General features: G+C 34.4%; 2 protein-coding genes and 2 long non-coding RNA genes across 4 annotated transcripts; 1 reads left to right on the top strand and 3 right to left on the bottom strand.

Annotated features, from left to right (window-relative positions):
• Nucleotides 1-2,376: 2,376 nt before the first annotated feature.
• On the bottom strand, nucleotides 2,377-5,291 carry LOC128195978 (uncharacterized). Its single transcript, XR_008247979.1, has 2 exons — nucleotides 5,076-5,291; nucleotides 2,377-2,544 (listed from the first exon to the last, which is right to left on the bottom strand). It is a non-coding gene; the product is annotated as an uncharacterized LOC128195978 (long non-coding RNA).
• Nucleotides 5,292-10,500: 5,209 nt separating this feature from the next.
• LOC128195897 (uncharacterized) lies at nucleotides 10,501-11,647 on the bottom strand. The gene is made up of 2 exons (XR_008247739.1): nucleotides 10,704-11,647; nucleotides 10,501-10,625 (listed from the first exon to the last, which is right to left on the bottom strand). It is a non-coding gene; the product is annotated as an uncharacterized LOC128195897 (long non-coding RNA).
• Nucleotides 11,648-11,939: 292 nt separating this feature from the next.
• Nucleotides 11,940-16,580, top strand: LOC108326116 (probable protein disulfide-isomerase A6). Its single transcript, XM_017559392.2, has 11 exons — nucleotides 11,940-12,252; nucleotides 12,873-12,957; nucleotides 13,683-13,780; nucleotides 13,913-13,968; nucleotides 14,311-14,428; nucleotides 14,580-14,607; nucleotides 14,711-14,802; nucleotides 15,180-15,336; nucleotides 15,465-15,589; nucleotides 15,840-15,939; nucleotides 16,227-16,580. Exons 1-11 carry the CDS (start codon nucleotides 12,086-12,088, stop codon nucleotides 16,290-16,292), a joined length of 1,092 nt encoding a protein of 363 aa, XP_017414881.1. The 5' UTR covers nucleotides 11,940-12,085; the 3' UTR covers nucleotides 16,293-16,580.
• A 53-nt stretch (nucleotides 16,581-16,633) lies between these two features.
• LOC108326117 (uncharacterized) lies at nucleotides 16,634-19,939 on the bottom strand. Its single transcript, XM_017559393.2, has 3 exons — nucleotides 19,576-19,939; nucleotides 19,036-19,133; nucleotides 16,634-17,270 (listed from the first exon to the last, which is right to left on the bottom strand). The coding sequence occupies exons 1-3, from the start codon at nucleotides 19,699-19,701 to the stop codon at nucleotides 16,808-16,810; spliced, it is 687 nt and encodes a 228-aa protein (XP_017414882.1). The 5' UTR covers nucleotides 19,702-19,939; the 3' UTR covers nucleotides 16,634-16,807.
• Between the last annotated feature and the right edge of the window lie 5,273 nt (nucleotides 19,940-25,212).

The following is a 25,212-nucleotide window of genomic DNA, read 5'->3' as shown; positions in this document are numbered from 1 at the left end:
CGTAGATTTTATAGAGCTATTGTTCATTCTATTTTTCTCTATTACAATCTTATCATGTTTTTTTTTTAATTTTAATTTTATTTAAATTCTTAGAAAATTTAAATCTAGTTAATTTTAGAATATTGCCTTCTTGGATAGTTATTTTGTAAGTTGTATCTAAGTTGAAATCTAATTAGTTAGCCGTGTAATAATATTTACTGCTAAACTCTTTTTAATTTTTCAGTGCATACAAACATGATCATGTTATGTTGTAGAAAATAGTAGTTTTGATTTGTGCATGCTATTGGTTTTTGAAGGACATTGCAATTGGGGACTCTCTCTTGTTTGCTCCCAGGTTACCTTTGAGTATGTTGTTTGGGTGAGGAAGGTTAAGCAACGCTCCTATTTTAAGGTAACTCTTCCAAAAATAAATGTTTAATGGTATGTAGTAATTACTTCTTAACAACTCTCTTTTTAACATTTACTAAAGGTTATTTTTGTCTATTGGAGGTGCAGGAAAAAGTCCTTGGAGGTGGAGGTAGAAGCTCTATTAATTATAGATCATTTCATTTCTCGAGCCTAAGTTTTTGGGCGTGTTGTGTCAGTCTACCCATGCTATTCTTGAAAATGAGTGCTTCTCCATGCACCTTCAAGAAGTTCTTCCTACACCTCTAACTTTTCAAAAATGCCACAAATGACCTTAGTATTTTTTTTTAACCTAGGTAAAATATTTTTAACCTTTTTACTCTCTTAATAAATTCACTCACTCACCCACCACGAAGAATTGAAACCCTATTTGTTGTCCCACTACACTCCCTTTTTTCTTCTTCTTCATCGCAAACTTCTTCTCATGCATCCTTTTGTTGTTCTTCTTCAGATCTTTTCTCTTTTTGAATGATCATTGTTACAATGATTGCTTATTGATCCATAGTTTGTTTGCTTCGTGCTTCGTAGACACGAGAGTTCTTCGCTTACTTGTTTATAATGAGAGAGTCTGCATTCTATGGAGTTATTAATCATTATATTTTTCTCTGTTACAATCTTATTATGTTTGTTTCTTTTTAATTTTAATTTTATTTAAATGCTTGGAAAATTTAAAGTTATTTAGGAATTAACATGTATGGTAAGAATATTGCCTACTTGGATAGTTATTTTGTAAGTTGTATCTAAGTTTACATCTAATTAGTTAGACGCGTAACATTATTTACTCTTATAATTTTTTTTTAATTTTTGCAATGCATAAAAAATGATCACGTTAAGTTGTAAAAAATATTAGTTTTTAAGTTTAATGATTCACTAGGTCCTATTTTTCGGTCAAACTCTCACATAGAACCCCTACTTATTGGTTTTCTCAATTGGGTCCTTAATTTTGAAAAATTGAAACAAATAGAGGCCTACCGTTAAATTGGACAAATGTCGTTTAAGGGGTGTGTATGTGGAATGTTGATTGTCTTTTTTTAAATGATGTGACATAGTTTCTGCTGTAATAACATAGTCGGATGTGGAATTTTATAACTTTTGAATTAAAAAAGTTAAATTAAAAAATTAGGGGAACTTACCCCTTTCTTCTAATTAAATTGTCTTTTGTAATATATAAATTCATATCTTTTTAATTAACAAATTAGGGAAATTTTAATTACACTCAGCCCTTTGTTTGAATTAAGATTTGTGAAAAACAAATGTTGGAAAAACTAAGTGCTTCTTCAAATTAGGGTTCCTTCTTAAGGTTGATGTTTAAAAAGATTTAGGACGAAGATGTTGGGTTCTCTGACTCATGGCTCTCTCGCGGTAGATGGAGGTTTGAAGGATTCACTCACGGAGGAGATTGAACGGCGTTGTTCGAATGGGTTGTTGTTGTTTTTGGTTCTGTGATTCTGATTTCTCTTTGCAGGTTGGATCGTTATCTCTGTCTCGGCGGCCATGGCGGTTGCACGATTGAACTGACACGCGATTTAGGTTTCACGAAGGTGCTAGTGTTGATGCGTCAATGGAGGATGCGCAAAACTTAGGTTCTCCATGGTTGCTGACTTTGGGTTGCTCATGATTTGGATTCACGGTGGGAGCAATGGTGATTAACGAAGAAAATGATGATTCTCGAACTAGGTGATGAAGAAGGTGGTTGAAAACACATAGCACACAATACCCACCAAGAAAAATCCAAAATTCTCACCAACCCTTATCCCAGAATTCCAAATTTAAAGCATCCATGAGACGATAAAGGTGTTTTGATAAAAGGGTTCGGATCAAAGTAGGTGGTAGAACAACTTGAAGAAAAAGGAAAAAGCAGACAAGATGTAACACCCCTTTTTAGAGTATTACAGTAATTTTTTTTTTTTTTTTAAAACAAAGCATTGATTCGCATTTGAAATCACAACACTTAATATTATTACACAATAATATCGTCAAAGTTTCAAGAGTATTTATTGAAGTACAAACTAAATATTAAAACTCTTGAAAATTACAAACCACACATTTCACAATTTAAAATACATGTTCTAAAATCCCATAGAGGTTTTCCCATCGCATCCTCGCACTAAACTTCTTCAACTTTACCTGAAACATCATCTACTCTCGTATAACGTTACGAGTTATACGATCATCGTAGACACATAAATAGGGTGAGCTAACCAATTACAAATAGATATACATTATAAATAAACTTATTTTCATAGCTTAAATATCAATAGTAACATTAAATGTTAACTCCTGATATTATATCGTATACAAATAAATGTACACAAGTCTCACTTCTTTTTCCATTCCTTACACATGAATAATAGACTTATTATCCTTCACACAAAGTTAATGGACACTGGCCCTTCACACGCAGCTATTGGACCTATCTCGGCTCTATCCTTCATATATCAACACCGGTTCCTCATATGAACCGCGGATAAGATTTGTCCTTCATCCGCAACTTCGGACATATTTTCCTTGTTCTTCAAGGTCTTACGAATAAAAACTTTGGTGATTAACATCTATTCACCAAGCACAATACTCAGCACGAGAGAGAAACTTAAGGTAAGACATCCATATTCCCTCGTAAGAGGAAAATAACAGGACTCGAATCCTCCTATTGCCTTACTCAGGCAAAAAGGAAATTTCCTTTCTTTTAATTACCGAGAATAAGCATAAATCTTCCCCATATGAAACTAAATAATCATCCAAGACTATTTTAAATACCTTAAGAAACTATCCAAAATGACAATTCAAAATAAATCCCAAAAATCTTGTTCAAGACTGTTTACTGTAAATTCTGACCTTTGCTCAGTGTTTTACTCATAACTCTTTCTACAGAACTCTAAATGAGTTGATTCTTGTTTTGTTGGATTCTATATTCAAATATCTTTCATAGGACACAAAAATCGAAATTTTTGGATTTTAAGGTTAGCTGCAGTAAAATATTTAACATCAACATTTTAATTACGTTTTTCTGTAATTTCAGCAATGACCTTGGCTGACTATTTTGGTAATAACTCTATTTACATAACTCCAAATGAGATGATTCTTTTCAGTTTGGAATCTAGATTGAAAGAACTTTCATTGGACACCAAATTCATAATTTTTGGACCATTGTACTAACTGCAGTGAAATTTTCAAAATTGATGTTTCTCTAATCTTCTCAGGTGAGTTTACTTTCAATCTCTCTTTAGTTCAAGTTTCTAATTAAGATTGAACATATGGTTTACGTTACAGAATGAGTTAGCAACTCAATTCTATTTTTTACTAATTGAATGAGTATTATACTCTACACTTAAGGACCCACATCTTTTGATAACTTACAAAATTTTCTACATTGAGAGATAAGGTTGGACATGTTTGATTAAAAAAAAGGAATTAAAATTTTATTCCCATGCCTATCTTCTTCTGAACATTTACGTAATGTTTGGTCATCCAAAGTTAGAAAGGTCAAATTTTAAAGAAAAACACAATCAAGTTTTATAAGGAAATAATTTAAAATTAAGATATGACTCATTGAAAAGGAGAGGATCAATAATTCAAAGGAAAACAATTTCCTTCACTTATTTTTTTTTTTTTTAAGCTTGCCGTGAGTATCCAACAACACCTCAATTACAGAGAGAAAAAGGAATTTGCAGCATACAACATATTGAGAATCAAGATCTCTTTCTTCTTTCACATTTTGAAGTCAACAACACTTCTATCAAGCTATATCATTCATTCAATATAATCTAGTTCACACTTTCAAAGTCAAGATGTGTATTTCAACCAAGTTCATGAGGTAAACTATAATTACATGTGAAGAAATTACACTATCATGCATGTTGAAGTAAAGAAAATGGTTTAGCTTCCCTACCTGTACATGTCTAAAACCTATAGTAAAAATTTCAAATCAATCTCACGGTTGATGGGATGAAACTCTTAATTTCTCCTTAGTTGGTCCAGGCATAAAACCATGCTGGAAAATTGGCTACTTCAAAATGCGAAATCTATATCTCTTATTTTATAACTTTAATTGATAATCTAAACGGTCAAATTCAAAATCTATGTCTTAGGAACCTCATATCAAAATTTCAGATCCATCCGACGGTTAAATTGACAAGAATTTATGTTTTCCTGAGGGAACTTAGTAACAGAAAATAAGGTGATTATTAACTTATTCCATCATGCGAGACTTATTCCTTTAAATACAGGCCTCAAAATAACAATCCGAACGGTCAAGGCAAAATAATATATCTTATGGTCCATATATCAAAATTTAAGGTCGATCTAACGGTTCACTAGGTGGGAATGTATGTTTTACCGTGGAGACTTAGTAGCAGAAATAAAGCAGTCATCAAATTGATCCAACATGCGGAAATTTAATTCTCTAACTACAGATGATAAAATAATAATCCGAACGGTCAAAGCAATTTAATATGTCTTATGTCCCATATATCAAATATTTAGCTACATCTAACGGTAAATGAAGTAGAATTGGACAGTTTACTGAGGTAACTCGAAAAATAGAAAACAATAGGAAATTAAGATTCACAAAAGTAGATAGCTAGCTATTGTTAATAAATTCCAATATACTTAGATTCATGATCATGAAATATGAAATTGTAATATCTAAGAGATGGTTTAGCTGCCCCTACCTCTTTTCCAGCAAAGATCTTGAAATTTCAGAGTGTTCTAAGTCCCCAACTATTCTCCTTTCTTCTTCAACCAAGAAACCCTACTCACCCTCACGATTCTCTCTGATTTACTTAGTACTTTTGTTATGATTTCAGTGAAGAGGAGGATAGGTTTTTATGCTTGTCCTCAGCAGCCTACGATGTCGGATGGTTTCAAAAGAGGGAACCTATTGAAGTAGCTTTTTTATAGCCTCGAAGAAAATTTGATAATGAAGCCAAAAGACATTTCAATTCCTACGATGGAAAGTAGACTACCTACTGTGTGTGGGGAAAAGAGAAATTGTTTTGCATCAATAATGAAAGTTTATAAGTTTGGATGTCTCTGTGTTATGTCTTATTTGACTATTCAATAAAAAAAATCAAATTTTTAGATATACAATCAAGTGGTATAAATTATTCGGATGTCATTGTGAACTTTGAACATTACTATGTAATATAGCCGAATAATTAAACTAATATAATCCTATAATAACACACGATTTTATGAATATTGTCACACAACAAGAGATTCTTACAACTAAATTATATATAAACAAAATAATATTGATTGTAATTATTTTGGGTCTTACACAAGAAACTCAAGATCATTGTTTGGAGAAATCAATAATCCAAACCCAATTGAAGTTCAATCCTTTGGCTATTTTTCTTCCTAAATTTTGAGAAAAATGCATAGAGGGTTGGTGCCTTAGCGGTAACCAAGAAAGTAACAAGGGATAAAAAGTGGTACTTTCGGAGAAAGAATTTAGACAGAAATTTTTTATAAAACAATAATTAAAGAAGAGAAGAAACAGAAAGGAATGAAGGATATTGGTGACGATGATTAAATGAGGAATTATGAGATTGACATGTCTTAAATCTTCTTTGAAAAATAGTTTATTATTGCAACCAACGAAGTTGCATCTGATTTCTTCGTCGTTGGTGGGACAGAAAAGAACTAGAGAGATAGGTCGAAGGCACCACAGGAGAGAAAAGTTTGTTACACTCTCAAACAATGCAGTTAATTTAAAAGAACAAAAATCCACGTCAGCTAAAATTATCTAACAATTTGCCACGTCATTTAAAAAAACTAACATCAACATCCACGTCAACATAATTCCAACGTCCGTTAGTCCAATTTAACGGTAGGTCTCTATTTGTTTCAAATTTTCAAAATCAAAGACCCAATTGAGAAAACCAAGAAGTAAGGGTTATATTTGAGAGTCTGATCGAAAAATAGGACCTACTGAATCATTAAACATAGTTTTCATTTGTGTATGTTCTTTTGAAGGACATTGCGACTTAGGACTTTCTCTTGTTTGCTCCCTGATCACCTTCTAAGTATGTCGTTTGGTTGGGAAAAATTAAGCAGTCGGTAACTATTCCAATAATAAATGTTTAATGGTAAGTAGTAATTATTACTTAACAACTTTTATTTTAATACATTTGCTAAAGGATATTTCTATCTATTAGAGGTGAAACAAGAAGCCCTAGAGTTAAAGGGAGAAGCTCTCCCTGAACATTCCAACTTGGCCCATGTTAGTTGGCACATTTTACCTTCAAAAATCCATGGTTATTGCTTCCTACACCCACATAATTACCAACTCTACCAAAAAGTAGTGAATTTTTTTTAGGCTTAATTGCTTATTTGGTCCCTACACTGGGAGGTTTTTTTTTTCTGTTTAGTACCTGCTTTTAAAAATGCATGTATAGCGTCCCCATGTGGTATAATTTGCACCAATCAAGTCCCTTCTATTAAATGGGTAGAAACGGAGTTAACTCCCTGACATGGCTATGAAATCTGATCTTTTTCTTCTCTCTCTTCTGCTCTCCCGCCCAACTTTTTCTCTCTCTTTTATACTAATGATTTTCATAATTGTAGGACTTTTATTCCTCTTTTGCATTATTCTGGTATTTAAATCCCATTTAATAAATTAAAAAAAAAGACTAAAATCACATAACCTTCCTTTTGTCGTTAAAAAAAATATAATTTTTATTAACACTAATATATAAAATTTCAAGTCTACAAAATTTCATGATAATATTTTCTTAAATCCTGATCAATATCCCCAATAAAAAGATAATATAGACAAAATAGAGGAGCAGATTTCGATGGCGTTGCCGGTCACAAACTTCGACATCGTCATGGACGCGCTCATAGATGGGATGATAAACAACCTCCACGATATCACGAAGCGAATGGTGGTCGGCGGGTTCGGTAAGGAGTGCTCCTACATGTACAATAGTTGCACGAGGGAGTTCCTGGAGGAGAGCACGTCGAGGTTATGGTTACAGAAGCTCAACATCGAGGACGTTCACAAGATGACGTGGTAGAGAACCTAATAATTGAGCATTACCAATTCATTAACACCTCACATTCTCAGATCGCAAAGATAGAAAAAAAGATTAGAAATTCCAATTCACGTCTTGAATCTACGGAGAACAAATAAAATCCAAACCCAAACGCAAACTTAGGACCACCCCCAATTCGCAAACCCACAGAGAAGAACAAAAGCCAAAACCCTCAACCTGCAAACCACCCTGCGAACTAGTTGCCATCCACTTGCAAAGCAGAAACATAAATCATTACCCAACGCGATCCACCACCAGTGGCCGCGGGGGCGCTAATGAATGAAGACCGCCAGACCGCAAAACACCAGGTTCACTATTTCTCTCCATGACGACGCCATCAATAGGGTTTCTGGCACGACGGAGATTTCTAATGTCGAAACCTCGCGGAGGCGTCGCCGCTGCAACAATCACCACACCGCGAGAAAGGTGTTCGCGCCTTACCTGCAAAACCCAGAACCAGAACCGCGAAGGAGAAGAGGAAAGAAGTCCTTGCGACGCGGTAAAACGAGAAAAGAGAAAGGGAAGGAAGCTTCCCTGTTGCGTGAGCTCCACAAAGGCAGCCCAAAGTTGGTATGCCTGCGAAAGAGAAAGACCAAAAATTAGGAAAGAGGAGTGGGCTTTGAGAGAGAATTACCAAATATGAAGTTTAGGGTTCTTCAATCTGAATTTCAATTTGGGGAAATTAATCAGGGAGAAACTAATTAGAGTTTTAATTAGGATTTAAAAAATAACATTTAATAAAAAAAACTAACCGAATCAAATTATAATTATATTTAATAGAACTCTTCTTACTATTGTTCTCTTTCCAAATTTTATTAAAACTAATGGAAAAGAGGAATAAAAATCCTGTGCAATTATGAAAATCATTAAGGTTTAATGTCTCAATAGGTCCCTATTTTTACCCAGAATTTCAAATAGGTCCCTTTCTTTTTCGGTATCTCAATTGAGTCCTTATTTTTGTAAAATTGAATCAAATAGGTAGGACCTTTCCGTCAAATTGAAATGACGCCATTAAGAAGGGTATGCTGACACTGCCAACATACCCTTCTTAACGGCGTCATTTCAATTTGACGGAAAGGTCCTATTTGATTCAATTTTACAAAAATAAGGACTCAATTGAGATGCCGAAAAAGAAAGGGACCTATTTGAAATTCTGGGTGAAAATAGGGACCTATTGAGAGATTAAACCAATCATTAATATAGAAAAGTGAGAAAAAGTTGGGCATTGCAGGAAGAGCAAATGAGAGAGAGAAAAAAAATCAAATTTCATAGTCACGTCAGCACAAAATTAACTGTCAATTTAACGGAAAAAACTTGATTGATGCAAATTATACCACATGCAATAGATAATTTTTTAAAGCATGTACTAAAAAACTTCCCAATATAAAGAGCAAGTAAACAATTAGCTTTTTTTTAATATCATTTATTATTGTACCACACTACTCCACTATTGCCACTACCGTCTCACAGTTGCTGCAAAGGAATAAAAAAAATAGGAAGAAGGTTACAAAGAAAAAAGAAGCAAAGGGTCGCGGAAAAAAAACTCATTTCAAAATATTATTTTCAGAATACATTTTATGTGAGTTGTTTAAGAAAATTGGTTCTAAACGACACTATAAGTATTTTAAAAAAAAGTTTATTTCAGAAACCTTCCTCTAAAAAATTTGTTTCAGAAATCTTATTATGAAAAAGTTGTTCCAAGACATATGTCCTGCGATTTCTATTTTGACAATCTTGTTCCAGAAATCTTCTTCCGAAAATTTCATAAAGTTTGCTCCTGAAAATTTCCGGAATATATAATCTGTAAATCAGTTTTACAAACACTAAAATATTCATTTTAAAATTTTGTTGGTTGTGAGAATAATTTGTGGGAGTACAGAAAGCAAAACCCGAAATCATCAAGAGAGAAGTTTGTATTAAACCCAAGCAACAAGAAAAAACTTTACACTTCCTGGAGGATGAAATTGATAGAGAATCTGATCTACCATCATAATTGTAATTGGTTTTGTATAAAATAATAAACAAAATAAAATATGCCCCTCCAACAAAACTTTGAACAATGTTTTACTATGTTTCACTATTGTGTTAGAAATAAAATAAAATTTACAAAGTCATTTAGTATAGGTTTAAAATGAGAGCTAATGCTAATCCCTCATATTTAGCTTATATTTATCTCTGTTATTGTCCATTTCTATTTGGTTTCTTCGTCTATTTCTTTCTAGTGAAATTTCTCAAAATATTGTTTCCATTCAAATAATTAAAAACTTTGGAAGTAAAAATTGATTGAAAATTAAAACTTTTAAAGTTTCGTTTTTTCTTGTTTTCTAGTCAAATTTGATATTTTAAATAAAAAACTTTTGCGCATTTAATTAGGGTTAAAAATTAAAATTTTACGTTTTTATGTCGGAAAAATCGATAAATAGACCAAAATTTTGTTTACGTCAGAAAATAAAAGTGGGAAATAAATAACTAAAATCACATAGTTCAAATTAAAGAGATACAAATACAATTCCATCAAATTTATAGATTAATAACACACGTCTTTATGCCATGTTAAGTGAAAACTTTATATCCAATGATGTCATTATATAAATTACGGGACGATTATTTATATTACTCTAAGGCAAAAGCATTAATAAATTAATGATATAAGTAAATATTTTCATTATAGAAGAAGACATACGGTTTGTTTATATTGAAAATAATAAATGAAGTATTTTTATATCCCAAGTACTTATTATGAACTAGCTAGATAAAAGTAGCTTAATCCCCTCCAAAGTTTCTATTTCCGTGGGATTTTTTCAATTAGATCCCCGTTTTATAGGTTTCGTCAATTTGGTTCTTAATATTAAAAAGTGGACTCAATTGGATCCCTGCCGTTAAATTGTTTTAATGGGGTGGCCTGACACGTTAACATGGCCAGTTTTTGTCACATCACTCCTACCACGTCAGCGTCATCAGAAACCCTAATTTTTCTCTTAGTAACCACATGGAAATAAGGAGATTCATATTATAACAACCCCAATATTAAACTGGAAAAGGAAATGAACAAGAGGAATGAGTAAATCAAATTTTGTGGGATCTCCTTATTCCTGAAAACATGTATTAAAATATTGAAAACTGATCCAAAATTTTGCAGTTTAGTTACACCCTTCATGGCCAATCTTCTGCAGAAATCATTTGCTGCATGATATATCAATAAAATTAGACAATAATTATTATGAAGTCAAATAATGAGAACCCAGAATTTGCTGGTTATACCATTTATCTGAAAGCACCAATTGAACCAGAGAACTTCGAGTTTTTGTAATCTTTTGCATCGCAGAAGCCCATCATCCGCCACCATCACCACTGCGAGTTCGTCTCCGTTGTCGCTCAACCAGCGCCTCCCTTGCAGCATCGTGACCTGCAAACACACTCAGAAACCAAGTGCAAGAACTTCATAATCAACCACATCGTTGCAATCGCTCCACCTTCAACCGTAGCAAAACCTAGAATTGCGAGAAACCTAGGTTCCTCTTTTCCTCCTTCATCAATCGCCTCACACTTGCAAAGAAGAGGAGAACTAAAAAAAAAAGAGAAAACCCAGAGAACGCCAATCTCGCGACTTCCATGCGTGAACACTACGAAACCCCTCGTGTCTTCGTCTTCCTCGAACCCAACTTCCATAGAGCCACCAAACCTACAATCAGAAAATCCTAAAAACAATAGCCACCCTAAATCGCGAACACCATCGAACCAAAGCGCCAGCCCCAATTTGCATAAAGCACCACTGAAACGATGAACCCTAATTACAAAGAAATTCCCAAATCGTAGAGAAATCCTTCTTCACAAATTTGGTGATAAACCCTAATTTGGTGATGAACTCTGAGCATCAATCGCTAAAGTTGAAGATGGTGAAGGGGGGTTGAAGACGATGAAGGGAGGTTGAAGATGAACCCTAATTTGGGTTTCAATTATCAGAAACTTTATTTTTTTTATTTTACATTCCATGTAATTTGCTTGAATGTGCCACGTATAAAAAACTTACCCCATAAACGTATCAGATCATAAAAAACTTAATCTCGTTAAGACAATTTAATGGTAGAAGTCCAATAAAATCAATTTTTCAATATTAAAGATCAAATTGACAAAACCTATAAAACAAATATCTAACTAGAAAACCTCACCTAAATAGCAACTTTCGAAGGGGTTTAACTATAAAAGTAAGAGTCCACGAAATGAATTTATTGATTAACAATATAAAAGTCTTTAAATTAACACAAATAATACTAAACAAATCATAAAACTTATGAAACCGTCGCCTAATAGACACATATATACATGTATTTGTACGCGCGTAACGTGTCTTTTCCACGTGGCTCACATGTCTAGATATTGACACCGTGTTCCTTTGAAAGGTTGCCACGTCAACGATAAGACGTCACAGGTAAGAAAGTAGAATGATGTGGTAGCGGCGTGGGAAATGCAAAAGCCAACGATGAATTTGATTACAAGCGATGCAATAAAACGGTGCCACGTGACAAATACGGTAGCGATACATTTAATGCTTCAAACGGTGTTTCGTATATAAGCCTGCACGTGCCGAAGCAGTTGAGCTGAAATCGAGAAGAAAGAAAATAGCGAAGACCAGAAAGAAGAAGATGGAGAAGTATCAGATCTGGAGCAGTAGGATAGTGTTGGGAGCTTTCGCGTTTGCGCTACTGTTTCTAGCGGCCTCAGCAGACGACGTCGTTGTGCTCTCTGAAGAAAACTTCGAGAAGGAAGTTGGTCAGGACAGAGGAGCTCTCGTCGAGTTCTATGCTCCCTGGTAACTTACAATCTTTTCGATCTCTTACTCTCTGTTTCCATTAACTACCGCTTCTTCCATTATTGTTTTTGAAATCGTTAGGTAGGGTTTTTGTTGACGGATTCCGGTGTTTTCCTTTATTTTCTTCGCTTCGTTCCGATCGCATGTGTTCTTTGCGTTTAGCGTTTCAACTTGTCGTTTAACTTCTATTGGTTTGTAGTTACTTATCGACTTATAGATGATACAATACGATGCTGTTTTGACTTTTGGTGCAATTTAGTTCCTCCAGATTCTATTGGAAGCAATGTCCTTCAGTTTAGTTTGTAAACTTATTTTTGAAATTAATAAATTAAATTAAAACCACTACTCTACTTTATTTAAATTCAACTAATTTAACTAATCAACTGTTTGGATCCTTTGGTCAAATAATTAGAGGATAATATCCCCTGTAATTATACAAGAAGGACTGAATGCTGCATAACCCTGTCCAAAACTCTTGCATAAAAGGTCGTGATCAGTCATTGTACATTTAAAACTTCATGAGAATAACCTGTTCGTTGCACCAGTCACTGGTGAATTTCTTTATGTTGTGTTGTATACTAATGTTCTGAATATGTTTTATCCCTCTTTTGTCATAATAGGTGTGGACATTGCAAAAAGCTAGCTCCAGAATATGAAAAGCTTGGAAGCAGCTTCAAGAAAGCCAAATCTGTTTTAATTGGGAAGGTCAGTTCCATGGTGTTTCTTTCAAAACTTTGAATATTGTTTGCTGTTTTCTTCTGTTTATTTAATTTCTTTTGTGGTATTTTCTAATCTTCAGGCATTTTCTCTATTTATGATTGTCTGTTTATTTTATTGAATTGATAGTCTCTCAGTGTGGTGTGGAGCATGTTCATTTTATGGACTTCCTTCTTATCGAAGAAGTCTAAGCTACAACTTCAACATTTACTACATAATTGTTCGAGTTATCTTTTCTCCTACCATGCACCCTTCGTATAGAAAAAGTCTAAGCTACAACTTTAACATTTACTATATAATCCTCGAATTATCTTTTCTCCTTTCTTGAACTCTTAGTTTCTTCTTAGCAAATGTCATCTCCTCCTCCCTTCCTTTATTATCTCTAAATACACACACAAACAATCAAAATGGATAGTCAGGATTAGATTTCAGTAAAACAATCTTAACCATTCATGTATAGTTATATAATCAAAGATTAGTTCACCTCTCACTCTCCCACTATATATGCACCCAATCCTCCAGGCCAACTACCAAACACACTCAAACACATGTGCTGATCCTTAACCATAACTAGAAGGGGTTGGAACATCTATAAAAACTGGCATGCTTTGTGAATGTGGTTGTATGTTTTTATTTTTGCCCGTTCTCAACAGCAAGGCAATAATTTCATTACCCATTAAATGGACATTAGCTTACTTCTTAATGTACTGTAGGTTGACTGTGATGAGCACAAGAGTTTGTGCAGCAAATATGGAGTCTCTGGGTACCCAACACTTCAGTGGTTTCCAAAAGGATCTCTTGAACCCAAAAAGTGAGGAGATCTAGGCTATTGGAATATAACATGCAAATGATTTTACGTCTCATTTCATGGTTATTTATCTTTCGTTTTTCACATATATCATAACTTCTGCGTTCAATACTTGATTTTGGAAAATTACCACAGGTATGAAGGGCCACGCACTGCTGAATCACTTGCTGAGTTTGTAAATACAGAAGGAGGTACTTTTTGAAGTCTTTGAAGCCTTGTGCCATACTATCTTTAAAGGAAAAACGCATTGTGATATTAAAATATCTGTAACTTCGTAGGGAGTGTAGTATCTGGAGCATCTTGCACAAGCTTTTAAAAGAAAAAAAAAAATTTGTGGGACAAACTTACAAACTCACTAACTTTTAGGTTTCATTCGTGTCTAAGAAAAACATTGACGTACACACTTTCCCTAGATCTTTTAGCTTTTAATCATGTTGGAGATAAAAATCATCAGTATTGGGTTTCCCCTGTGTGTTCTGTGTGCTTCTGCCTTGCAATTTATATTGATTCCTAACCAGAAAATATGATTGCAGGAACAAATGTGAAGATTGCTACAGCTCCTTCCAATGTAGTGGTCCTAACACCTGAAAATTTTAATGAGATTGTGTTGGATGAAACCAAAGATGTCTTGGTTGAGTTTTATGCACCATGGTACTCAGCAATAATTTTCATTTGTTTCTATTTTTTCTTTAACCCATGCTTTGTTTTGGTCTAGAAGTTGTTTGGTAGAACTTAGTTCAAATTACATATTATTTGAAAACTCTCATACTGCTAGATCTAATAAATTTTACGATTCTTCTAGGTGTGGGCATTGCAAAAGTCTTGCTCCTGTAAGTATATCTCTGAGCATTTCATGTTGTCAATTTAATGTTGGGCCTTTAATTTCTGTAAAGCCAATAATATGAAACCTGACTGTGCTCTTTTTACCTTCAGACATACGAGAAAGTTGCCACAGCATTTAAATTGGAGGAAAATGTAGTCATTGCTAATCTGGATGCTGATAAATATAGGGATCTGGCTGAAAAGTGAGTTTTATCTATCTGATCTATTATTCTAATGAGTTGTGTTTGTTCTGGCAAATCAAACCTTAGCTGCAAAGGCCGGTAGAAGTGAACTTAGAGGCCCTAGTGCTCGTTTGTAGTTCCTCTTTTCGTGTGATGATATGAACCTCTTTACCTGTTTAGCGAATACATTTCAATGCAGTTCAGATATGGGCTTTGATATAATATGGGAAAAGAAAATAGTAAAGGAGCTGAAACAGATGGATGTGCTAATACTGCTAGTGCGGTGGATACGTTACTAATGTGCTTACAATGGTTACGTAAACAAAAAAATTGAGCTTACTGTAAAGGTTGACGAATACAACATAAATAATTGAAGTTTCCTGGAATAATGTTTGCAGGTTTGATGTGAGTGGATTTCCTACCTTGAAGTTCTTCCCAAAGAGCAACAAAGCCGGTGAAGAGTACGGAGGTGGAAGAGACTTGGATGACTTTGTGGCTTTTATCAATGAGAAATCTGGTTCAAGTCGAGATGGAAAAGGGCAACTTACTTCCCAAGTGAGTGAATTCACATCAATGAGGAAAAGCTAGAATTTGTTTTGTTTTTGTTTTATCTTTTGGTGGGGGGTGGAAGTTAAACTTGTTACACTTAGTATCTTATTCCTACGTTTGGTATTTCTGTCTAGGCTGGTAGAGTAGAAAGTTTGGATGTCTTGGTGAAGGAGTTTGTCGCTGCCAGCGATGAAGAGAAGAAATCCGTGTTTACCCGAATTGAAGAAGAAGTTGAGAAGCTTCAGGGTTCAGCCTCAAGGTAAACTTGAATATTCTTGCAAACATCATCCTGTAGAATATTTATGAGTGGCGTATGCTTTCAACTGTTACTTAAGAATAGCTTAATTCGTATTACTGTGTTGCGTATATTCTAGAAAACATCATCCTTTAGAATATTTTTAAGTGGCATATGCTTTTAATTGTGTCACTTAGACAATAGCTTATTTCGTATTACTGTAATGATCCAATTAACTAGAAGTAATTATCCAATTAACTTTTTTTATGATCAGTTACGGGAAGATTTACTTGAAAGCTGCCAAGAATTCCTTGGTAAAAGGTTCCGATTATGCTAAAAACGAAATCCAACGCCTGCAGCGCATACTTGACAAGGTAATAGAAATATTCCCCCTCGATGATAAATATAATTCACTGTTTGATGATTCACCTTCACCGTAAAAAATTAATTCACTTTTTCTCGCTGTAAAGCTATTCCAAACACTATGATTTTTTTCTCGCTGAGAAGCTAATCCAAACATGCTATATATTATTCAAATTTAAAGACTTCCTTGAGAAAAAACTTGTAATCTCGAAATAATTGTTTTGCAATAATTAAATTTGGTCGTAGTTGAGATGAAAATTGAAAGTGTAACTCGCTTTTATTTTATTGATTGATGCAGTCTGTTAGTCCTGCTAAGGCCGACGAGTTTACTCTAAAGAAAAATATCCTGTCTGCTTATGCTTGATTCAATGGTGCAATTAACCATCCTGCTTGGAAACATGGGATATCCACCACGACTTTGATATCAACATTGCTGGGAGATATTTGACATGGAGACTTGTAGTGCTTAATTTGAGTCTGTATTAATGATCCTATCTTTTATTTGGGGATGAAAGATTACCATTCTTCTACCCCCATCGAATTATACCTGAGCGATTTAAAATTTTGAGGACTACTGACTTTTACTTCGGCCTTTAGCTATTTGATTGTGGCCGTAAATTTATCACGCTTATAGCATGTCAATTATCTATTCGATTCTTGTGGTCAACTTTTTCATTTAAAATCCTCAATTATATTAAAATAAACTAACGAAATAAAAAATTAGTAAGGTAAAATTCCGAAGCCATACAACTATTTACTACATAGAGCTGGGCCATAAGATAAAAGACGAACACATTTTGGCCATAGCTAACACAAGCAACCATCCCGCATTGGAGACACTGGATTGACACAATACAATGCTACTTAACACCATTCCTTTCAGTACTCTCTCTCATCAACTAGAGATTTTATATATGAGCATGATCTTTCCTCAGGATCTATGTTAGGAGCAGGGTCTTGGTTAGAACCAAAAGGCAGGTCCAAAGATGCAGAGGATGGTTGTGTTCTCATCTGCACAGATCTTAGAAGTGCAGCTCTTCTCAAGTCAGCTGAGTGGCATATATCACTTGGAGATGATGGGAAGCGACCTTCAGAATCTGACCCTCGCTGACGAGGCTGGGGGCAAGTTGCAGTGGAAACGGTTGAGCCATGAGAAGCATTTGAACTTGAGGAAGGTGCCGAAGATAATACATTCTGCGACTTATGGTACCTATGTGGAGAAGAAACTGGACTACTGGGAAGACTGTCGGGCTGGGACGAACAACTGTGCACAGGAGTCTCACAAAACCTCAAGTCATCTGAATCTTCTGACATAGGTGAATATTGTAAAGATATATCATCTCTGAAAATAAATTCAACACAATTAATTATTGTAAACGTTGCTAATCATTGGGTAATAAAACTAATTAATTTTAACAACAGATTGCCTGCAGTTCAATTCTTATGTAAAAGATGTCCCAAATTATATACTCTTTCAATTTTCAGAACATGAAACTAATCTAACAGTCATATAAAAACCAAAACAATCTTGTTTTCGGTCCTTATTGTTAATCTCTGAACTACACTATTAATATACTTTATCGCTTTTCTAGTTATACACCCATATAAATTTCGAGTATTTTAGTTATTTGCTTAATCTGCTAGTATTTTCAACATTTGATAACATGATAATATGGAATTTTATGCGTGCGGGACATATTAAATATGTTAATTATGCATTTATGATACCAAACCATATATGACTAAATTGACTATGAATAAAGCCGTCTACAGTCATGTTGATTATGAGATTTGAATGTAACCATAAACTAAGACACACACCATATGGAAATATAAATATGAATATGTACCAATTATTCAAGCATATAGGATATGAAACAAATGAAGTAGAGTTAGCAACAATTTTTATCATGCATGATCATTTTTACGGGTGTGTATGTATACATTGGAAAATAATTTTAATAGATTTTGGGTCATTTAAAGATGGGAAAGTTTTAAAGGTATATATACTGCAAGAGAAATCAAGCAACATGTCTAAGGACTAGAGTCACTTCATATTTGACCCAGTTGGAAATCTACCAAAGAACTCTAGTCAATCCTCTGCAAGCTATGGCTACTTGCTAGTTCAATCTTTGTCTCCCCCTCCACAAAATAAAAATTACAACGCATGATTCCATGATTTGTTTGTAGTATTTTACTTTTTTGAACCAAAAATCCGCATACTTGAGTCGGGTGAGTTGCCTATTTATCAGGAAGAAGGGATATGGGGTTCACATACACATCTGAATCTAGGGTGCATCAACTTTTGTCTAATGACTAGAAAGTATCTGGTTGTGATTTCTAGTCCCTACACCTACCCATTATTACTCCAAAAGTACACATCAAATAGCCCACATAAGAGGCACAGTAGTAAGGAGGAGCTTTCGACCATGAAAATGACAAATTTCATGGCTAACAAGGTTCTGTTTAAAGATAACCAAGTGAAGAGACTAATATTACCAATTATATATATGTTTGCATGACAGCAAAATGATAAATGGATGTCTCAGCGTCCAAATGACCATTTGACTAGACACAAACAAGGGCCTTCTACCCTTTTCAGGTTTGGGGTTTCTTTGCAAAGAAAACCAAAGTAAGGAAAGTTTTAGTATTCCTGCACCACCCCACCGAAAAAAATATAGAGCATAATAACATGCACCACTACAGGTGAACATTAATTCAGACTCAAGATCTGCAATAGAGATACCGACAGAACTATCTTCTGTATCTATCAATGGCCAAATGATGATTTTATGAAAACTAACTGAACTCTGGCATATAACGGAGAGAAGAATAATCACAAAAGTAACAAGGAAGATGAAAATAGTATAATTTACACAAGATTTCAAAAGCCAGCCTACACTGCCAAACCAAAACATGTATATTAAATGTAATAATGCAAGTGACGATAACTAATGTCCTGAGCAATTAGCAGCTTACTCAAGTTCCACTAATATCCAACTGTTACAACTGAAATGCATCAAAATAAACCTCAATCATAGAAATAGTTATTCATAAAACCCCAAAGAGTGAACAAATCTTACACGGAAAAGTAGTTATGATTTTACCTGAAAGAGAACACGCTTTCAGACCTTGCCGGAGATTCCATGAGATTATCAGGAAGCGAGTCCCCAACTGTCAATCCATTGAGACTGGATGCCATTATCTGGGCACAGAAACAATAAATGTAAGTTACTCTAAATTAATGATGGTTAATTTCATTTGACTTCAACAAAAACAAGCACGAAAATAAAATATTAAAACCACAAGGTATCAACTCAAACAAAGATCTATGTGACGAAAACAAACACATGTTCCAACAAAAAAAAAACACGCTCAAGACAAGTCTCTCAAATCCAAACAATACTTAAACCAAGACAATTATTGATAAATTAAATCGAGATTGAGAAACATATATTAGAAAAACACAGTTAAGCTGAAAGGCCATGGCAGGGCATTTCACAAAGATAACTGCAGAATGATTAAAAAGTCTAACTTAGCGAAAAACAAAAAGACAAAAGAAAAACAATTAAGAAAGTAGGTTAGTGTAAAAACATTAAAATAAAGGAAGTAATAATAAAACGACAAAAGGGGGAAATTTGTGTAACCTCGCTTAGGTAACGTTTGTGGGAGCGAAGATTGTCGAGGTAAACTTCCTCTTCAGGATCTCTGGTGCGCTTGGCACTGGGCGAGGATGTTGAGGGTGTCCCTCCCAAATTGGAATCAGAACCCATTGTTCAGACCAACTCATCTAAACCAAGACTTTCTCTTTGGGGTGGGAAGAAGAGTCTGTTCAATGCTGAAACCCTAATTTATTGTGCAGAGAAGGCTTACGCTTCGCGTTCGGTCTTCCTTCACAGTGAAACATAGCAGTATCAGAGTTGGTTCGGTTTTGAGGCCTCAGAAAAACGATTGGAGGGAAACCTACTATGTTCTCTTTGCTCTATTTCATGATCCTAGACGCGCACCTTATTCCCGACACGTGTTGCAATGCTAAACACTTTTTTTCGTAAAACTGTTTTTATTCCCTGTGTTTAGCATCATCAAAATTTAAGAGAGAAATATTCATTCTCAAAGATGATATTACATAAAAAAAAAAAATAGTGATATAAAAAATAGGGCAATAATTTTGAACAATTTTATTTTAGAAATTATATCTATGTAAATCAACAAAACGTTGATTCTCCGATTGAGGAAAATAGGTAAGAAAAAAGGTCATCATATACTTCGTAATTCTCCATTCAATTTATTATACACGCAACATAATCGGTGTAAGAAACAATGTAATGAAAATGAATATGATACATTAGAATAAGACTTATATCTGAAATTTATTTGTAAACCATATTTTTTTAGATGGAGATGCACTGTCGTGTTCCTCTAATAATATCATTTATAGTTTTTTTAGTTTTTATTTTAGACACGATTAATGAAAATTGATCATGCATAAATATAACGTGAAAGACATTTTTCAAGTTAGTGTTTTTAACTATCACTTTTATTCTTGCAAAATATATAATCAAAGGATATTAATAATTTGATTGGAAAGGACAAAAGTTAACTTCTGGTATATTTTCTGTATCCATGTGTTCTTTTTTTATTCATAATAATTGGAGTTGAGTTTATATTTGTTCATATGTAATTAAATTATAATTTTGTAGTGTAAAGATAATTGGTTTTAATATATATACGGTTATCAAAATGATGTGTCAATTCGTAAACTCGTTTTAGTTTATGTTTTCATATCTCTAATCCCATTTAATTAGTAGGTACAATCGTTTTTTTTTATAAACTCGTGTAAACTTGAGTAAACTTGCTTAAATTCGTCTTGGGAGTTTAAAAACGATTCAACAAGCTTAATTGGATATTAAAGAGTTCTCTATGGAAGCTCCTTCCGCTCTTGATCGAGGTGTTTGACTATGGAATCACCGAGCGGCGTGCTGTGGTTGATTGAGTGGTTTGTGTGTAGGGTCCTTTAATCTACACTTAAGAGAAAATAATAATTCGAATTCAAATGGTCAGAAAAATGTAGCCAATCAAATTAATATCAAAATAGTTTAGGTTATGAAGTCAGATGGCCGGGCAGACAAGACTGTTTGGTCTTCATTTGAACGTTTGAAGGCCAAAAATAAGAAATCTGTATTAGGGTGTGTCACGAATGAGCTGTAGGTGCTTTATTGCCTTGTGACCTGCAAAATACATGAGGACAATGACTATGATAATATAAATATGCGTTGCTTGGGATACACTAAATGAGGGTAGAGGTGCCCAGTTGATGCTTACACGAAAGCCAAGCCATTGGAACCTGACAAGGCCAAACGCAAGACTGAACGTAGGTGATCCAAATGTATGAGCGTAAAGGGACTGAACCTTCTTGTGCAAGATATTTTTACTCACAAAAATATGCATAAAATAAAATAAAATAAATGCTTCGACATTTGATAATTTATTTTTATAATGAGAAGCCATTAGAACCTGACAAGGCTGAACATAGATGGTCCAGTCGATCTAACGGGAAGAGACTGAACCTTCCTATGCATGATATTTTTACTAAAAAATATACGCGTTAAATAAAATAAAGCGAACGCTTCGATATTTTATAATTTATAAATTATAATGACAAGTCATTAGAACCTGACAAGGCTAAACGTAGGAATGAACCTTCTTGTACATGATATTTTTACTCACAAAAATATGCGTTAAATAAAATAAAGCAAACGTTTCAATATTTTATAATCTTTTTGATTTCATGGTTCATTGGCTCTCTCTTGCAACAATCAAACTGTTTTGGGTGTTGATGTTGATTTGCCTATTGCACCAACTAATTTCTCCTTATATCTTCTTCATACTACTCCATCTTTGTGTTTTTGTTTTTATTCTCCTCCACACTTTGCCATATCTCACTATTTTCAATTATCTCTCAACCTTAGTTTTAGGGTCGATGACACCACATGTTAAGGTTTTAACTTTAAATTTTAATCACCTTTTACTATTTTGGACCATTGGACCTCCCTTTTACCTTCTGAACTTTTGGACCAACATTTAAGTTCAACAACTTTTGGATCAATATTTAAGATCAATAACATTATAAATATTAAATTAATATGTTATTTATAAATATTTTAAAATATTTTATATGAAGTAAACTCTTACGAGTTTACGAGGTTTTCACGAATTTACGTATTTGACAATCTTTATATATATATATATATATATATATATATATATATAATAAAAGTATAATCAGCTCAAAATATTGTATTATTTTTACAAAAAAATTATACATCTAAGTAGAAATTGTTTTGGTTGAATTTGTCCGAGGGTCGGTCGTCCTTCTTTGCTCTGCTCTCTTTTGATCCTCCAATCCTCTCCGAGAACATAATTCACTCTGATGAGTTGTTGACCTACAGAAGACACTCCGACGCTCAAGTCAGATATGTTTCATAAAGAGGTCTTTATTTTACTAAGATGGATTCAGGTTATTTTACCTGGACATCAATAGTATATTTATAGGGCTTGCGGCAACCAAACACATTGATTAATCATTAACACAATATATATTTAGGCAATAAAACCCAATAATCAATTATTAATACCGTATAATTGTAAAACATGAGACAATCTGACCCATTAATACATGCTAATATACCTACTAACTGCCCATAATTGATCGGTATATTTCATATAGTACATAACTCCCCCAAGCCCAAGCAAGCTCTTTGATAAAAGAGGTGCGCAAGGATTACTATGAGCTTAAGAGAGGTAGCTTACGTTGTATTTAAGAAGTTTATTTTCGATGCGCCTTAAGTCTTCATTCCTCTCTACACCGAGCGACGATCTCTAGAAGTTTTCTTTGGAATCACCGAGCGATGTGCTGTAAGAGTTCTCTTTGGAAGTTCCTTCCACTCTTGGTCGAGGTGTTCGTCTATGGAATCACTGAGCGGCATGATGCAGGAGCTCTCTATGGAAGCTCCTTTCGCTCTTAGTCGAGGTGTTCGACTATGGAATTACCGAGCGACTTGATGCAAGAGTTCTCTATGGAAGCTCCTTCCGTTCTTGGTCTAGGTGTTCGACTATGGAATCACCGAGCGACGTGATGCAGGAGTTCTCTATGGAAGCTTCTTCCGCTCTTGGTCGAGGTGTTCGATTATGGAATCACCGAGCGACTTGATGCAGGAGTTCTCTATAGAAGCTCTTTCCGCTCTTGGTTGAGGTGTTCGACTATCGAATCACTGAGCAGCTTGATGTAGGAGTTCTCTTTGGAAGCTCCTTCCGCTCTTTGTCGAGGTGTTCAACTATGGAATCACCGAGCGCATCACGCAAGAGTTCTCTATGGAAGCTCCTTTCGCTCTTAGTCGTGTTTGACTATGGAATCACCGAGCGACTTGATCCAGGAGTTCTTTATAGAAGCTCCTTCCACTCTTGGTTGAGGTGTTTGACTATGGAATCATCGAGCAATGTGATGCAGGAGTTCTCTATGAAAGCTCCTTCTGCTCTTGGTCGAGGTGTTTGACTATGGAATCACCGAGAGTCTTGATGGAGGAGTTCTCTGTGGAAGCTCCTTTCGCTCTTGGTTGAGGTGTTCGACTATGGAATCACCAAGCGGTGTGATCATGAGTTCTCTATGGAAGCTCCTTCCGCTCTTAGTCGATGTGTTCGACTATGGAATCACCAAGCGGCTTGATGCAGGAGTTCTCTATGGAAACTCCTTCTGCTATTGGTTGAGGTGTTCGACTATGGAATCACCGAGTGGCTTGATGTAGGAGGCATTTAATTTTTTGCCTTGTAAACCTCTGATGGTTACCTAAAAGTTTTCAAAACAAAAGACATGCCTCTAGAAATTATTACAGAATTTTTTTTCTCTTTTTGCAAAACCTGGTATTGATCCGAAGTAGTGATGTCGAGAGCAAGCGCACGTCTGGTTCCTCGTGGTTTCATGGGGACGCCGCTCGGCCCCACGGTGGGCGCCAAATGTTTCGGTTGAATTTGTCTGAGGGTTAGTCGTCCTTCTTTTCTATGCTCTCTTTCGATCCTCCAATCCTCTCCGAGAATACAATCCACTCTGATAGGTTGTTGACCTGCAAAAGACACTCTAACGCTCAAGTCAGATATGTTTCATAAAGAGGTATCTATTTTATTAAGATAATTCAGGTTATTTTACCTAGACATCAATAGTATATTTATAGGGCTTGCGACAGCCTAACACATTGATTAACCATTAACGTAATATATATTTAGGCAATACAACCCAATAATCAATTATTAATACCGTATAATTTGAGGTAATCTGACCCATTAATACATGCTAATATAACTGTTAACTGCCCATAATTGATCGATATATTTCATATAGTATATAAATATAAATAAAATTTCCATATTTTTAAACCAAACAATTCATATACTTTTTAAAGAGCCAAAAATAACATAAACCTTATAAGGTTAAAAGAATTTTATCAACTCCAAGAGGTGTTGGAGAAGAGAAACTTCATGAATTAAAAAAAAAACAAAGAGAACCATGGAGAAATTCATTTGTGTTGTATTAATTTCAAAGTAAAATAAAGAAAGTAAAGGAATAAAATTAAAAAATAGACTAAGACAAAGAAAATGAGTAAGAACACACTACATTGAATCCAAGAAGCATAAGATAAGTGTAAGGAGATTCATCATTTCAAAAAGCTGCTCAAGATAAGAATCAAAATAAGATAAAAGAATTCTCAAACTCTTAATAACTCACAAGGAAAAGATTCACATTTCATTCAATTTTTAAGGTGTGTTTTTAAGGTGTTATAAAAAACAAAAACTTTAAAAATATTTTTCCCAAAAAAAATGATGCCTTTATACTTTTCTTGAATTGCAAGGTAAAAGATTTTCAATGCAGCAAAAACTTAATCGAATATTACAGAAAGTAATCGATTGAATAAAAGAGATTAGGGATCAGAAAATTCAAACACTGCGTTTTTATTCTGGTTTGGCCAACCTGCCTACATTCAGTGTCCTTCCAACCACGGGAAGCAAATGCACTATAATGATCAAGGTTTTTACAACAAGGTTTCTACAGAAGACCTCACATCAAAAATGTAAAACACCTCTCTAACCCTGTTATAAAAATATAGGCAATACACAACAAAACCAGCAGCAAGAATCCCCTCTCCTATCGTCTAACCCCTTTGAGGCACCCTCAAAGTCAAGAACACACACGTTCTTCTTCCTGTAGTCACAACAGGGAACTCAAACCAATCTTC

Source organism: Vigna angularis, chromosome 3, assembly GCF_016808095.1.
Source record: "Vigna angularis cultivar LongXiaoDou No.4 chromosome 3, ASM1680809v1, whole genome shotgun sequence".
NCBI lineage: Eukaryota > Viridiplantae > Streptophyta > Magnoliopsida > Fabales > Fabaceae > Vigna > Vigna angularis.
Note: the sequence above shows the minus strand (reverse complement) of the source record. Positions and strands in the feature narration are given on the sequence as shown.

Bases quoted from the DNA above. Each gene is read 5' to 3' on its own strand.
- LOC108326116 (XM_017559392.2), top strand. From the start codon at position 12,086: ATGGAGAAGTATCAGATCTGGAGCAGTAGGATAGTGTTGGGAGCTTTC. The intron at 13,781-13,912 runs GTGAGGAGATCT...AAATTACCACAG, and splicing joins GGATCTCTTGAACCCAAAAA to GTATGAAGGGCCACGCACTG. The intron at 14,608-14,710 runs GTAAGTATATCT...TTTTACCTTCAG, and splicing joins ATTGCAAAAGTCTTGCTCCT to ACATACGAGAAAGTTGCCAC.
- LOC108326117 (XM_017559393.2), bottom strand. From the start codon at position 19,701: ATGGGTTCTGATTCCAATTTGGGAGGGACACCCTCAACATCCTCGCCC. The intron at 19,134-19,575 runs GTTACACAAATT...TTCTGTGCCCAG, and splicing joins ACAAACGTTACCTAAGCGAG to ATAATGGCATCCAGTCTCAA. The intron at 17,271-19,035 runs GTAAAATCATAA...ATTTATTTTCAG, and splicing joins GAAAGCGTGTTCTCTTTCAG to AGATGATATATCTTTACAAT.